The sequence below is a fragment of the Piliocolobus tephrosceles genome, chromosome 1, assembly GCF_002776525.5.
Source record: "Piliocolobus tephrosceles isolate RC106 chromosome 1, ASM277652v3, whole genome shotgun sequence".
In the NCBI taxonomy this organism is placed as follows: domain Eukaryota; kingdom Metazoa; phylum Chordata; class Mammalia; order Primates; family Cercopithecidae; genus Piliocolobus; species Piliocolobus tephrosceles.
The window spans coordinates 187,768,496-187,785,187 of NC_045434.1; the positions used below are offsets into that span (position 1 = coordinate 187,768,496).

The 16,692-nt window shown below is 45.7% G+C and overlaps 1 protein-coding gene across 1 annotated transcript in view; it reads left to right on the forward strand.

The window, feature by feature from the left end:
- DLGAP3 (DLG associated protein 3) overlaps positions 1-16,692 on the forward strand; it is a 40,039-nt gene that overhangs the window by 19,384 nt on the left and 3,963 nt on the right. The window contains 2 exon segments of the mRNA XM_026457209.1: positions 20-105; positions 15,618-16,102. Coding sequence (XP_026312994.1) covers positions 20-105; positions 15,618-16,102 — 571 coding nt within the window.

Below are 16,692 nucleotides of genomic sequence, written 5' to 3' on the forward strand. Positions count from 1 at the left end.
TCCTCCACCCTGCCACCAGGTGGAGACGATCTCAGATTCAGACACCGAGAACAGGAGCCGGAGGGAGTTCCACTCCATCGGCGTGCAGGTGGAAGAGGACAAGAGGTAGGTCACGGTGGGACTGCCCAGGCTTTGTTGGGGGACAGGAAGAGAGAGAGGTCTGCATAGTGTCCCCACTAGCCCAGTCTCCCTGCACATCCTCTTTTCCTGGAGGTGAGACCAAGCCTTTTTATAGAGGATGGTCAGAGCAACCACAGAGGCTGTCCACAGAGATGTCACCAGGGGAGTCATCAAACCTAGAGTTCTTGTGCCCATGCCCCCCCCCAGGTGCTCAGAGGCAGACAGGAGATCCACAGCAGTTGCAGGGAAGGAGAGGTTGGGAAAGGTTACATGTAGGTGCCGAGCAGGACTCCAGCAATTGTCCTTTCCAGGGGATGACAGGATCTGCCAATCCCTTATTACATCCTGTGGTGTACAAGTATGTGAACTCAAAAAGAAACAAACAGGAAGATTGCCTCTCAGGGGCCCCTGGCAGATATAACACTCCTCCTCACTTGGCTCACACAAGCATTTAACCAGTCGGGGGTACCTATTACATGCCTGAGTCTGTGGTGTACCCGAGATAGTACAATTACCAGCAGCCACTATTCTGGCATTAGGTGGCCTCAGACTAATTGACTCCTTAATTTTCATGGAAGAATTAGCATTGCCAGCTCTGGAGAGGATACCAGAAAGAGGCCTCTCTGTTGTTGGGTGCCTATGGGGAGAAAGAGTGGGAACTTGCCAGGGGCTGGCCATAATGGTTTCAGGGTATTCTGAGCTTCCCAGGCATACGACTAGAGGAATAAAACTAGTGTCCCAGGCCGGGTGCGGTGGCTCACGCCTGTAATCCCAGCACTTTGGGAGGCTAGGGTGGGCGGATCACTTGAGGCCAGGAGCTCGAGACCAGCCTGGCCAACATGGTAAAACCTCATCTCTACTAAAAATACAAAAATTAGCTGAGCATGGTGGCACACTCCTGTAGTCTCAGCTGCTCGAGAGGCTGAGGCACGAGGATTGGTTGAACCCAAGAGCCTGAGGTTGCAGCAAGCTGAGATTGCACCACTGCACTCCAGCCTGGGTGACTGAGCGAGACTGTCTCAAAAAAAACCCAAAACACAAAAAACTAGTGTCCCACTAGCAGTGAATCCTCATAGCTCTATTCCCAGTTGCCATCCTTCGCCCAGATTTCCCCAGCTATTTCTAGGATGTCCTTGGGATATCTTGCGTTTGTGCCTGATCAAGTCTTTTTGGTGTTCCTATGGGATTCACCATTTTTCTCAACTTCTGCTTTGGCTCCCTGAGGTTCTCTATGCCCCTGGGGGCTATAAATGCCTTCATCGAGGGTGGCAGAATGCTGCCCTGGTTGCCTGCATGACTTCTAAAGCTGCTGTCCTCCAAACTTTTACTGTGCCACAAAGATTTCAGACAAACAGCATTTTGTGGCAAACCCAATTTGCAAATCTGTGACTTGAATTACTGAGAGATGGGATAGGAGTCATGGATGGATACAACTCTATGGTTTGAATCCTGCCCACCCCCAACTCTAGTGCTATCCCATGGACCACCAAGCCCACTCACTCCCTTTAGAGGCTTTTTGGTTCCTTGTCTAGATAGGTCCATGGGGGTGGGAGGTCCCCCCATTCCTCCTGATAACCCTTGAATCTTGGGAAGAGTGCTGCAGGCCTTCTAGCTGAGACTCTTGCTAAATCAGCAAACTCTTGTCATTCATTCATTGATTCATTCATTTATCAGATACTTACTAAGCACGTGTTGTATGATAGCTCCTATGCTCTGTCTTAAATGCTTCAGGAAACATCAAAGACATGACTCCTGCCTTCACAGAAGTTATGGCCTAGGGGGAAATCAAGGCAATGAATAATCCTTGACTAAAAATATGACTACATATTATGATATAATAGGTAGTGGAATATTATTGCACATTTTGCGGGAATATGAAAGAAAAAAAGGAGGAGATAAGAGAGAAAGGACCTTATTTAGATTAAGCAGGTGACATTTAAGCTGAGACTTGAGGATTGACTAAGAACTCTCAGGTGATGACTGGAGGGAAAAGCATTCTGGGGAGAGGGACTAGCACATGTGGAGGTGTTGGGGCAGGAAAGAGTTTAACATGCATCGGGAACTGAAAGAACGTCGATGTGGCTGGTGTGGAGTAGGGCGGGGAGTGGGGAGGGAGTTAATTGGAGAACAGGCAGGGGGCAGGTTATGCAGAGCATAGACATGATAAGGACTTGGAATCTAATTATGAGTAATGAGTAGCCATGAAAAGGTTAAAAAAGGAGTGTAACATGATCTAACTTATGATCACAAGCTGCTGAGTGGAGAATGAATTAGAAGAAAGTAATAGTGGAAACGAGAAGGCTAGTTAGGAGAATTTTTCATGATCCAGAAGACAGGTGATTGTGTTTTGCAGTATGGTGGCTATTGTGATTGGGATGTTTTTCTTCTATTGTATTTTACAACTAGGCACTGCTAGTGTGTGGGAGCACTGTTAGGTTTTTTTTTTTTTTTTTGAGACAGAGTTTCACTCTTGTCCTCCAGGCTAGAGTGCAGTGGTGCAATCTCAGCTCACTGCAAGCTCTGCCTCCCAGGTTCACCCCATTCTCCTGCCTCAGCCTCTTGAGTAGCTGGGATTACAGGCACCTGCCACCACACCTGGCTAATTTTTTGTATTTTTTTTTTTTTTTTTTTTTTAGTAGAAACGGGTGTCGCCATGTTAGCCAGGCTGGTCTCAAACTTCTGACCTCAGGTGATCCACCCGCCTTGGCCTCCCAAAGTGCTGGGAATACAGGCGTGAGCCACCGTGCCTGGCCTCTACTGTTAGGTTTTGTATGTTTTGTATATTGATTTTGTGTTCAGTAATGTTGCTGCTGAATTAGGTCTCTCTTACTAGTCTCATAGGTTATTTGAAAATCATGATGGGCTTCCTATATAGTCAGTTATTTTTCTGCAAATGAAGATATTTCTTTTAAATCTGTATTTTTCATTTATTTTTCTTGTAATACTGCATTGAATAGAACTTCTGTTCACTGTTGAGTAGTATTGACTTTAGTGGCTATGCTTTTCAAGATGATGTTTGCTACATATTTTGATGGATACCATTTGTCAGGTTAAGGAAATTCCTTTCTATTCCTAGTTGGCTAAGCATCTTATTTTTATTTTTTAAAATAGAGAACATGAGTGGAATTTTATTGAATGCTTTCTCAGAATCTATTTAGATGATCATGATTTTTCTCCTTCAATGTGTAATACAGTGAATTATATGAATGGATTCTCCATTCTTTCATTCCTGGGATAAACCCTGCTTGATCCCATTGTCAGTTTGGATTAAATTTGGCTGTGAGTCACAGGGCCTCAGTAGTGTCTTAAACAAGTGTATTTTTCTCCCATTAAAGAAAAAAAAAAAAAAAGCCAACTTAGATGTAGGGAGTGCAGTGTCAGGACTCTAGACTCCTTCTATTTTGTACATCACTTCATGTCCAGGGACCTCAAGTTCAAGCTCCCCCAGGCATGTCTGCATTCTGACCAGTGAGAAGGAGGAAAGAGGAAGAGGGATGCAGTCCTTCCTTTTTAAAAAGACTTCCTGAAAGTTACACACAACCACTTTCATTACATTGGCTAAAATCTCATCACATGGTGGCACCTAGCTGCAAGGGAGGCTGTATATAGTCTTTTAGCTGGGAAGCAATGTGGAGGGTATAAACTACATAGCTAACAATCAGGGTTCTCATGCCTAAAGACAAAGAATAGTTGTGTGGAGCTCTAGGGGATTTTGTTACAGTTTTGCTATGTTATTTTTATATACATTATTAGATTTTTGAACAGTTGCTACTTTAAAATTTTAAATCATTTATATTTATGAATATATCATAAGTGATAAATCATAATAATTATAAGCCTACCATTTTTTATTGTTATTCAATTCAGGTATTAGAGCTAAGATAGGCTCCTAAAATGAATTTGGTAGGTTTCTCTGTGTTTTTGTTCTTTGGAACAATTTCTGTAAGACAAGAATTATCTATTCCTTAAGGTTTGGTAAAGGTTGCCTATAAAATTATCTAGGTCTGATGGCTTTTGCGGGTAGGAGAGACTTTTAAAACTACAGCTTCAGTTTCTTTAGTGATTATTGACCTGTTCTGGTTTTATTTTTTTTCTTGAATCATTTTGGTGATTTATATTTTTCTAAAAAAAGAAACATTTTATAAAAATTGATGATTTTCAAAGTTTTTGGCACAAATATTCTTTCTCATAGTATTAAAATGTGTTATCAATATTTATTGCATCTCTATATTGATATCTCCCTTTGCATTTCTTCTTCTTTTTTTTTTTTTTTTTTTGAGACAGAGTCTCACTTGGTTGCCCAGGCTGCAGTGCAGTGATGCGAGCTTGGCTCACTGCAACCTCCACCTCCCGAGTAGCTGGGATTACAGGCATTTGCCACCATGCCTGGCTAATTTTTGTACTTTTAGTAGAGATGGGTTTTCACTATGTTGACCAGGCTGGTCTCAAACTCCTGACCTCAAGTGATCTGCCTGCCTCAGCCTCCCAAAGTCCTGGGATTGCAGGCCTGAGCCACTGTGCTTGGCTCCCTTTTTATTTCTAATACCATGTATTTATGTCTTGCTTCTCTTTCTTGAATCAGCCTTGCCTGAGGTTTGTATATTTTATCATTTAAATATATTTTTAGGCTGGGCACAGTAACTCACACCTATAATCCCAGTACTTTGGGAGGCTGAGGTGGGAGGATTGCTTGAGGTCAGGAGTTCAAGATGAGCCTGGGCAACATAGTGAGACCAGATCTCTACAAAAAAAAAAAATGCAAAAATTAGCTAGGCTTGGTGGTGTGCATCTGTAGTTCCAGCTCCTGGGGAGGCTGAGGTGGGTGGATAACTTGAAGCCATGGGTTTGAGGCTGCCGTGATCTCTGATCACACCACCGTACTTCAGCCTGTCTTTGAGACAGTGAGACCCTGTGTCAAAGAAAGAAAAGGGGGGGAAAAAAAAGTATGTTGAAATTTATATTTTATTCATCTTTTAAAAAAGCTAGTGTTTGGTTTTGGTGAGCAATCTTAGGTAATTTCCTTTCTTCTACTACTTTTGATTATTTTCTTTCATCTGCTGTGTTTGTCTTTTTTTCTGCCTCTTGAATTCATCCCTAACTTTCAATATTTGTTATGTTTTAACATGTGCTGTTAGGGCTGTAACTTCCCTTATATCTATATACTTTCATGGCTGTATCTCATAAGTTTTGAGAAGTGGCATTTTTGTTGTACATTTCTGAAGATGGAACTTTCATCTTTTATCACTTTTCTCATAATTTCCTTTTTAACCTATGAATTTTTAGAATAAATTTTTTTTAAGTTTTCAAATGAATTTTTTTGACAGGGGACTGCCTTTTCATTACAGATTTCTAAATATGCTCCATTGTGGTCATATTATGTATCTGTTATATTTATTCCTTAGAATTTGTTGAGACTTCCTTCATTATATATTTGTATATCATATATCAGGGGTCCCCAAACCCCAGGCGGGGGACTGGTACTTGTCCATGGCCTGTTAGGAACCAGGTACAACAGGAGGTGCACAGCAGGCGAGTGAGCATTACTGCCTCAGCTCCACCTCCTGTCAGATCTGCGGTAGGATTCGATTCTCATTGGAGCCTGAACCCTATTGTGAACTGTGTATGTGAGGGATCTAGGTTGTGTGCTCCTTATGAGAATCTAATGTTTGATAATCTGTCTCCCATTACCCAGAGATGGGACCATCTAGTTGCAGGAAAACAAGCTCAGAGGTCCTATTGGTTCTACATTATGATGAGTTGAATAATTACTTTATTATATATTACAATGTAATAATAATAGAAATAAAATGCCCAATAAATGTAATGTGCTTGAATCATCCCAAAACCATCCCCTACCACGCCCCCCTGCAACTTCTGGAAAAATTGTCTTCTACGAAACTAGTCCGTGGTGCCAAAAAGGTTGGAGACCACTGTCATATATGGTCAAATTTATAAATTATATTTTTCAAATGTTTATCTCTTTTTTTGTACATTTGATCTACCAGTTCTGAGAGGTGTGTTAAAAATGTCTCACCACGATTGTGGATATGTCATTTTCCCTGGTAACTTTGTTAATTTTTACTTCAGTTTGAGAGTGTGCTGTTTATAAGCATTCAAACTTGTGATTGTTGTATCTTCTTGGTGGCTTGGCTCTTTTATCATTAAATAGGCTGCTTTTCATCCTTACTAATGGCTTTTGCCTTGAAGTCTTTTTTGCCTGATTTTTATTGCTATGACTGCTTGCTTTTGGTTAATTTTCCAATACATCTTTTTCCATCCTTTTATTTTTGACCTTCCTATATCCTTATGTTTTAGATGTGTTGCTTTTTTTTTTAAAATTTTTATTTTTTTGAGATGAGTCTTGCTTTGTCGCCCAGGCTAGAGTGCATTGGCATGATCTCAGCTCACTGCAACCTCGCCTCCCGGGTTCTAGCAATTCTCCTGCCTCAGCCACTTGGGTAGCTGGGATTACAGGCATGTGCCACCACACCTGGCTAATTTTTTGTATTTTTAGTAGAGACGGAGTTTCGCCATGTTGATCAGGCTGGTCTCGAACTCCTGACCTTAGGTAATCCACCTGGCTTGGCCTCCCAAAGTGTTGGGATTACAGAAGTGAGCCACCGTGCCTGGCCTATATGTGTTGCTTATAAGCGATATGTAACTAGAGTTTAGACATATTTAATCCATGTATATATTTTTCTTTACTGATTTGAGTTTATTTCTATCATCTCTTTAAAAATTTTCTAGTTGACATGCTTTTTCTTTGCTGTCTCCCTCTCCTACTTTTTATCTTACGTTGAACTGATCAACAGTAAATAGAGTTTACTTTATTTCTCTTCTTCTCTCCACTGGTTTGGAAGTTTACATTTTAGTAGTGATTTCCCTTAAAAATTTAACAGATATACTTAATTTCATATTTTCCTAATAAAGTCTAACATTTGTCAGTACTTCTGTCCCTCTTAGGCACAAAACAAGACTTCTGGAACGCTTTAATTTCCTTCTTAATTTTCTCCTCCCATCTTCCATGTTATGTTTATCGAGCAGTTCGATTATACCTCTTTAAAAGTCTGCGAAATCAGCTGCTGTTGTATCTTTTATGCTTTAACAGTTTAGATTTACAAGTGCGTTTCCATAATTTGTGTGTTCACTATTGTTTGTTACTGCCCTCTTCTTCCTCCTGGTTTAGTTTCCTTCATGCTGAAGCATTGCTTGAAATTTTAAAGTTAGCATCTTCCCTTGAGGCTTGACGTTTCTTGTGTTTCACGAGGGTAATACTCATTTGAACCCCACACCCCCACACAAGGAAGCCTTCATGTTCTGATTTCCCAGCATTCTCCTTCCAGGCCACATTCCTGCATCCCTGGCATGAGTGTTTCCAGTCCAAGTTTGCAAATGAAACAGACCTTCTTGGCTGCCGGCTTTGTGCACAGGGTCTCTTTCCAGCTCCTCTTGCTGCACAGATTTGGGGTCTCTCCTCTCATCCTCCTTCAGCATTTTCATCCAGCCTCTAGCATATGTCTGGCCTGATCTCCCTGTGGTTCACTTGGCTTAGACCCTCTCTGACTATATGGGTTTTGAATTTCCTTCCTGTTTCTGGTACCCTGAAAATTCTCATTCCTATTTTCAAGCCCAGCATTATAGCAAAAACACCTTTTTGATTTCTTAAAACCCAGCATTTCTGTGTGTTTAGGGTGTGAGTGGGAGCTTCCTAAGTTAGTTTAGTCTACTCTGTTGATCAGTGGTCTGGGTAAGGCTGATAGCAGTGGATGCAGAGAGAAGTGGGCCAATTTGAGCAGTGTTTTGGAGTGAAAGTCAGGGAAGGGCAGGGACAGGCAGAGAACGTGGCCTTCCTTGCTGTCGTATAAGTGGTTGGTGAGGTCTTGATGTGGCGGACTGAGGAGAGGACATGGTGTTGAATAAGCATCTAAAGAACCAAATTGCCTGGGACAGGTGATCACACTGGGAATTCAGAGGGAGTGACAGGTGGGGAGAGGGGAAATCTGGCTCATCTCTTTGGCCAGTCTCCCTGGCCTGTCTGCTGCAGGCGTCCTTAGTCATACACCTGCATAGTCCTTTCTGTCCGTTATGTCCCTGGCACTTTAAGTCTGACTCCTCACATACCATGCCCCAACTGGTGCATAAAAGTGAGCCATGAATTCCAGCAGCCTCACCTGGCCAGCATTCAGGCCTAGCCCGCCGCACACAGCCCAGCCCCATTTTCTTTGACTCTCTTGTCCTTACTGCTGTTTCGCTCATCCCAGGATCTGTTTCTTTCTCTGTGCTTTGGTTTTAAAAATTGCTGGGCAGGAAACATCTCTTCTCTTCTGCCTTTCAGGATGTTCCCTGCTCACCTCTTGGGTGAGGATTTTGGACTTATTGTCCCTTCTGTCTGGGAATTGTCTGTGAGTCCTTCCAGTTGCCCAGCATCAGTGATCACTTGGCGTAGAATATACGAGAAGGGGGCTGGCACCCCTTCAGTTCTATCTCCACTGCACACACCCCTGCCAAGATTCATCTGTCCATAGATATTTATTGGATCGGTATTATTTGCCAAACACTGTGCTGGGCACTGAGGATGCAAAGGTGAGCAGAACCAGAGACAGCTCCTGCCCGTGCAAAGCTTACCACCAAGTTAATCTAAGAATCTCATTAATGACATAGCCACTGTGCCAGGTGCTGCAAAGGAGAGACATGTGAGCCATGACAGTGTAGACTATGGGGCTTTGAGTCTGCCAGAGGTGTCAGGCATGGCTTCCCTGGGAAGTGACGTTTGCATGGAGATCTGAAGGATGAATAAAAATTAACTGAGTGAAAAATGGAAGATAAGATTCCAGGCAGAAGGAATAGCATATGCTAAGGCCTTGTGGTGAGAGAGAATATACTTAATCAGTTACCAGCCGTGTCTCAACGTGTCCTTATGGCACCTGTTTCCCTAGACCTAGCACACTCTGGGCCATGATAAAAGGATGCATCAAATGCCTTGCCGAATATTAGCAAGTGGCCTTTTGAAGTCATCGAAAATGGGATTTTTGCCTCTAATTCTCTCTAACCATGGGGATCTGCCTGTATCTTCCACCTCTAGATTCCCCCCAGAAAGACCTTATCTTAAACTGTAAATTTAGCAAAACCAAAACCAACAACATCAACAGCAAAACCCGCCAAAATAAAGAAAGAAAAACCACCAGGATGCCCAGTTAAGTTTGATGATCAGATAAACAATGAATACATTTTAGTATGTCACATGCAATATTTGGGACATACTTATACTAAAAAATCTGTCATTTATCTGAAATTCAAATTCAACTGGGAGTCCTATATTTTATCGGACATCCCTACTCATACCTGCTTGTGCTCACTAAGGGCCACCTGGAGAACTCTGTGGAGGAAGACCTGCCTACCCTTTCCTTAACATTATGGTCATTTCTAGCTTTGGGACCTTGGGAAGGGTATATGCTGAAAGAATGGCCCCTTGAGGCCTGGGAAGGAAGCTTCCATCCCCATGAAGTTATATTCCAAGAACAGTCCTGCAAAAGCAACGAGAAGCTGACTGCCCAAAGCCCTGGGCGCAGATGCTGCCTCCATTCCTGAGCCTGCAACTTTAGGACAGTTCCTGACTCACCCTCATGACTCCTCCTGAATCTCCCACCCTAGCCTCCGCTTGGCATCCCTGTCACAGCCCCCAGGCTGGAGTGGTGGGTTCAGTGAGCCCTGCTTGATTATATGTTTAGGCTTTTAGATGCCTTCACACAGGAGCTTCTATAGCAGCTAGTTTGAAGGCTATGCCTAGTTGAAATGACACCGTCCTTCCCCCTCCCTACCCACTCCCCCTCCCACCCCTCCAGCCTGCTGCCAAATACTCCTGGCAAAACCTCTCGACAACTTCTGGATACTGAGCTTTCCTTGGATACTGTGTCTCTTGGGATAACCCAGCTTCTACCCAGAGGCTTTTATGTTATCCCCCAGAGAATCACAGCAGAAACTCTCCCTGAAGTAGAATCACAGTGGAAACTCTCCCTGAAGTAACCATGATAACAACTTGCAGAATCATCAGGAATGTAATCATTGTCACCTTGGAGAACTCAAAGGGAGGAGGCTTCTGCAGCCGCATTGAAAGGCTTGGGAGAAAATACCGTGAACGCATTGTTACGCATTAATGACAATTCACAGCTGAAGCCAGTTTCTATCCTGTGCTGACAGCTGTTGGTGGACACCACAGCAAATACTGCCAAATCCAAAACTAGCGACATAAGCCCTGAACTTCACTATTCTAAAAATTCATCAGTTATAGTTAGGAGTGGGTTTGACTGAGAGTTCTAGAAAACCCCCAAACAACAGTGATTTAAATATGATAGAAGTTTATTTCTCTCTTACTTAGAGGAAATCCAGGGAGACTTAGTTGAGGTCTGGTAGGTGCCCCACAGTGTCAGGGCCCGGAGCCTTCTATCTTATTCTTCATCCCCCACCCCACTTAGCACTTCCCTTTGGTCTCATGTTTCAAAATGGCTGCTTGAGGTCCAGCCATCATGTCTGCATTCTGGTGACTGGGAAGGAGGAAGAGACAAGGAAGGGCATACCTCCTCCTTTTAAGGACACTTTCTGGAAGTTGCACATGCCACTTCTACTTTTGTCTCATGGGCTAGAACTTACTCACATGGCTACATCTAGTTGGTAGGGAGAATGGGAAAGAATCTTTATTCAAAGTAGCCATGCATCCAACATAAAATGGTGGGTTCTGTTACTAAGGGGGAAGTGGAGAGTGGATCTTAGAAGACAGTTAGTGGTCTCTACCATCCTTCCTTCCTTCCAACCAACCAGCCAACCAACCAGCCAACGTTTCTGTGTGATGAACTGCCCTATTTAGTGAGGAGACACTTATGCAAATAACCAGCAATGATACAATGTGATATGGAGTATAAAAGAGTTTTGTTCAAAGCGCTGTGGGAGAACAGATGGAAATGATCAACAGCAATCATAATAATTAATAACTACAATGCCCTAGCCGGGTTCTCAGTGCTACATTCCGATGATTGTGTTTGTCCAGCTCCCTTTCTTTTCAGTGAGAGCTGCAAACCATTCTACTTCTCTAGAATAGCTAACACAATGGGCAGGCAGGGTGCTGTTCTGAGTTCTTTATGGATATTATCTCACAACAATCTTATGAACTGTTACTATTATCATTCTCATTTACAGATGGGGAAATGAGGCACAAGCCACAGAGCTGGGTTTTGGACCCGGGCAAGGCTCCAGAGCACACGGCCCTAACCGCTCTGTTCTAATGCCCCCCCTAAAGCTGCTCATTTTCATTCCTTTCCCTACTCCCCAGACATCTCCGGCAGATAACCACCCCCCATCACCCACTTCATTGTGATGACTGGGGTCAACTGGTGGGACTTGTGTCCACTTCCAAGCCAAACCCCAGCTTACTTAGATCTCTTCCCTTGTCTCTTCCACCAGCCCTGCCTTCATTTTAGGAGTCAACCCCCTTAAGCCTCGGTTTTCTGATCTACTAGTAGGGCTGATACTAACACCCATAGAGTGGGACTGTTTGTGAGGACTGAGCGTGTTTATTCATGGAAAGTGCTTCTCCTGGCACATACTAAGTGCTCAGAAGATGTTATTCTTTTTTATCCCCCTTATATCTGGTTCCTTCTCTCCTCTCTCTTCATTCCACTTCTCTTTACAGGTTATGTTAATTTCGTATTCCTGCTGAAAAAAATGATCACAAATTCAGTGATAGAAAACAATACATATTTATTATCTGGGGTCAGAGTCTCAATGGGGTTTCGAACTGGACTCTGGAAGGCTCTGGGAAGCATCCATTTAGTCACTTTTTCCAGTTTGTAGAGGCTGACTGCACTCCTTCGCTTGCAGCCTGCTTCTGTCTTCAGAGCCAGCAGTGGTGGGCTGAGTCCCCAGGTTGCATTATTCCAACCTTGATTCTGTCGTTCCATCTTCTTCTCTGACTCTTCTGCCTCCCTCTTTCATTTACAAAATGTGATTACACCAGGATAATCCAGGAGAGTCTCCTCTTCTTAGTATCCTTAACTTAATCACATCTGCAAATTCCTTTTTTGCTGTGGAAGGTGACATATTCACAGGTTCTGGGGATTAGGATGTGGATTCCTTTGGTGGCTATTATTCTGCCTACAGGTTCTTTCCTCTTGGGATACAGCAAGCAAGAAGCACCCAAAACAAAATATACCTCTTTAACAGTACATTCTCTTCTGCCTTCCTCCCTTCTCAGCCAGGCTCTTTGAGGGTTGCCTTGACTAGTTTTCTCCACCTCCTGACAACCTGCTGCAGTCTGCATCTGCCCCCACATTCCACCAAACCCACTCTTGCTTGGATCACCCGTGGCTTCCAGATTGCCAAATCCGTGGGCACCTTTCATTCTTAACCGGCTGCGTTTTCCATATTAGCTGCCCATTCTTTCATGAGACCTTTCTGTCCCCTCTCTGCTTTTATGTCACTTTCTGCTGGTTTTCTCAGTCTTCCTTTCCGGCTTAGACTCCTCTATGAGCTGCATCATCTCCACCCACCCCTGAAATGTCCATGTTTCCCCAGGGTTTGGATCTTGGATCCGTTGTTCTTTTCTTGGGTGAGCTTGTCCCACACTGCTGGTTTTAAATGCCACTTGCATAGGGATGAGCACCTCCTGCTTGTGCTGTACACATCTCTGGCTGCTGGCCGGGAGCGTTGGTGAGGACTGTGCTTCCGGTCATCCCATTGGCTCCTCGACTTCCTTGGTCTCCTTTGAGGCAGACATGTGAGAGAGCTCACTGAGGCAGTGACTTGAGAAGCATGCAGCCTGGGGCACTTGGTGCTTCTGTTCCCGGCAGTATGGCTGTTTCCATACTGTTTCCATCACGATGGAATGGGATCCTCTCAGGACATCTCAGAGGACAGGTGGAAGGCAGCGAACATGGCAGTGCCGAAGGACAGAGCTGTGTTTAGCAGGGGTGACAGGAAAGCACGCAGGTGTGGCAGATCATCAGGCACGTATTTATTGGAGCAAACCCCTCCATTACCTTTGTGGTTTGCAACAGCTGTAGCTCTGAAGGAGCCACAAGCTAACTAGAGCACAAAGGCACACGAACATTCAAAGCAAGTCAAGGTGCATCCTAACTGCAGTTAGACACGCAAGACTCTCACCAGAAAGAACAATCTGCCCGAACGGCAGGGCTGCCTGTGAAGCCAGGAGGGCTGCTGAGGGAGGTGTGGTACTCAGGAGTGGTCTTGGGGGCAGAGGGGGGTGAAACAGGTGAAACAGGACTTAAGCAGGGAATGGACATTTCAGGCAGGGAAATAGCGTGTGCAAAGACTTGGAGTCAACTTGGGGAACAAGGAAAATGTGGGGGAGATGAGGTTGAAGAGGAGGACTGTGTCCAGGGCATCAGGGCCTCAGATAATGCTGGTACAGGAAGTCTGAACTTTGTCTTGTTCGTAGTAGGGGACCGTGGAAGCGTTTTGAGCAGGTGAATGACTTGGCAGAGCTCAGCTTTAGGAAGACTATTCCAGTCTTGGGTGGACTGGGGAGGGCCCCAGATCTTAAAATATGCAAAATATAATTTTAGAGAGAGGAGCTACCTTGGCAATTACTTATCTATTTCTATAATTGTATATATGTGTGTATTTTTAGATGTATATATGTGTGTATATTTATATCTAATATATATATATATTTTAAGTACATACACATACACATTGGATGACCTAGACAGAGGGTGAGTGACAAAGGCACACAGTGACAAAGCCAGCATTAGAACTCAGAGCTAACTCCTGGTCCCATGCTCTTCCTCTGCAGGGTACTCATGGAGGCAGAGGCAGTTTAATCATCAGGGCAGATGGTGGTACAAGCCTTGACCAGGGCAGGACAGGGCAGACACTGAGGGGAAGATTGTGTGGGAGGCAATGAGGATATGTTCTCTCTCCTTCTCCCTCTCTGGGTGGGGGTTGGGACATAGGGCTCGTTGGAGACTGCACATGAGTGCATCTCTCCTTCCTGGGTCCTGCAGCATCCTTCTGGGCCTGGTTTCTATGGCAACAGGCTCCCAGCAGGCAGCCTGCCAGCTGGAGAGAAGTAGGCAGGCAGGCAGGGAGAGAAGGCCTGGGCAGCAAGAAGAAGGCTGAAGTTGCGGGGGTTGGGAGAGTCTCTTGGGGAGGTGGAGGGACCCCTAGAGCTGGCCCCACAATCCCTTCTGACCATGTAGGGGTGGAGGTAGCTCAGGACACACAGGCTTTTCTTTTGTGGTCCTTGAATTTCCAAACCTTGATCTTCTGTTTATCTTCCACCTCCCACATCTCCTGGCTCCCACTTCTTAAAGTATTGCCTGGTCCCAACCTCATGCATCTTAAGGGACCGCTGACTTCTTTATAGAAAAGAACTCTGAATTCAGGGAAAAAATGAACAAGGTCAGTTGACTTTCTGGTTTGCATAAGATTTGCATATTATTAACTCAAAGACAAGAAATTTCCAAGCCCTATGTCATTCCTGCAAACAACTTAATATAGCTCCACTGGCACTGACTTACTGTGTCTGGCCAGGCTCTGGGCTGAGCCATCGGGGTCCCTAGAGAAGTTCTCCCAGCTGCAGGCCCACTCCACCCGCAGCTGCTCCAAGGCATTTCTTCCTGTGATGTTCTAGCAGCTGGTGCAGTGCGAAGTGCTTGGACTGTGGAGCCCAGCAGCCCTGAGTCCAAATCCTGGCTTTGCTACTTTGAAGCTGGGTTGACTTGGTTTACTCATCTCTAGGTAGGGCTGAGGACACTCTAGTGCAGCTGGTGTAAACTAGCATAGACATAGCATTTGTTAAAATACTGAAATACTTTGGCCAGGCGTGGTGGCTCACGCCTGTAATCCCAGCACTTTGGGAGGCCGAGGTGGGCGGATAACCTGAGGTTGGGAGTTTGAGACTGGCCTGATCAACATGGAGAAACCCTGTCTCTTCCAAAAAGAGACAAAAGGCGCATGCCTGTAATCCAGGTTACTCAGGAGGCTGAAGCAGGAGAATCGCTTGAACCCGGGAGGCAGAGGTTATGGTGAGCCGAGATCGCGCCATTGCACTCCAGCCTGGGCAACAAAAGCAAAACTCCATCTCAAAAAAAAAAAAAAAAAAAATTGAAATACTTCTGCCTTCACTGGTAAAGAGCCACTACCCTGGCTCCTCTGACCCACCCCACAATCTAGCCTCTCCAGGGCACTGCTGCAGCATTTTGGTCTGTGCCTGCTCTGCCTGGCGTATGCCAGCATCTGCTCTGTCCGTGGACTGAACTGGTTGCTAAATAGTTTGGATATCACCCCTGTCTAGAGGCAGTGCAATAGGTAGGTGTATTATGTACATAGCTGTTGCAAGGACCAATATATTTAAAGTGCATAGGTTAATGTCCATCACTTCGTAGGTTCCCTTCCTCATTCCCTTCCTTTTTTTTGGCTTGGGGTGGGGGTGAGAGCTGGCATGAGCCTGGGCAATGGGGGATGACAGCCACCCCTCTCCCCAGGCGAGCAAGGTTCAAGCGCTCCAACAGTGTGACGGCCGGTGTGCAGGCAGACCTGGAGCTGGAGGGCCTGGCAGGACTGGCCACGGTTGCCACAGAAGACAAGGCCCTGCAGTTTGGACGTTCCTTCCAGAGGCACGCCTCTGAGCCCCAGCCTGGGCCCCGGGCCCCCACTTACTCAGTCTTCCGCACGGTCCACACGCAGGGCCAGTGGGCCTACCGCGAGGGCTACCCACTGCCGTATGAGCCGCCGGCCACCGATGGGTCGCCCGGCCCTGCCCCCGCCCCCACCCCCGGCCCCGGGGCCGGCCGCCGTGACTCCTGGATAGAGCGCGGTTCACGTAGCCTCCCCGACTCAGGCCGCGCGTCCCCCTGCCCACGGGACGGCGAGTGGTTCATCAAGATGCTGCGGGCAGAGGTGGAGAAGCTGGAGCACTGGTGCCAGCAGATGGAGCGTGAGGCGGAGGACTATGAGCTACCCGAGGAGAGTGAGTCACGGCATCGGAGTGAGGGGACTCTGGGGACCATGGCCTAGTGTGTGCTCAGGAGACCCTGATGGGGGTGGCTGGGGCTGCAGTGTAACAGGAGGCCCCTTCAGTTTGTGCCTCACTGGTCTGCATGGGAGCCTGGCGGGTCAACATTGGCAGCAAGGCATGCTGGGAGCTCTTGGAAGGGAGCAGGGTGCACAGGGTGCAGCTTTAGAGGCCAGGGGCTGGGACTGCAGACAATGCAGGCCAAAGGGGCTGGACCTTCTATGGATGGCTACTAGTCCAAATCACCAAGTTTATGGGGACTAAGATCTGGACTGGTGTGGGGATCCAGGTGGTGGGACCAAGATTACAGAGAGGGAGGCAGTTCACAATGTCAGATCCTGTCTGAGGCATAGATGAGGGAGATTCAGCCAGGGAGACATGGCCCTGGCCCGAGGGAAAGCCTGGCTCTTCCTGTAAGTCAGATCCACTGAGAGACACAGTCTTACTCCAGAATCTCTGAGTTGAGGGGACAGTGACTATGAAGATGTGTTACGTACATTAAATTACTTGGTCATTCTTTTTTTTTTTTTTTTTTTTTTTTTGAG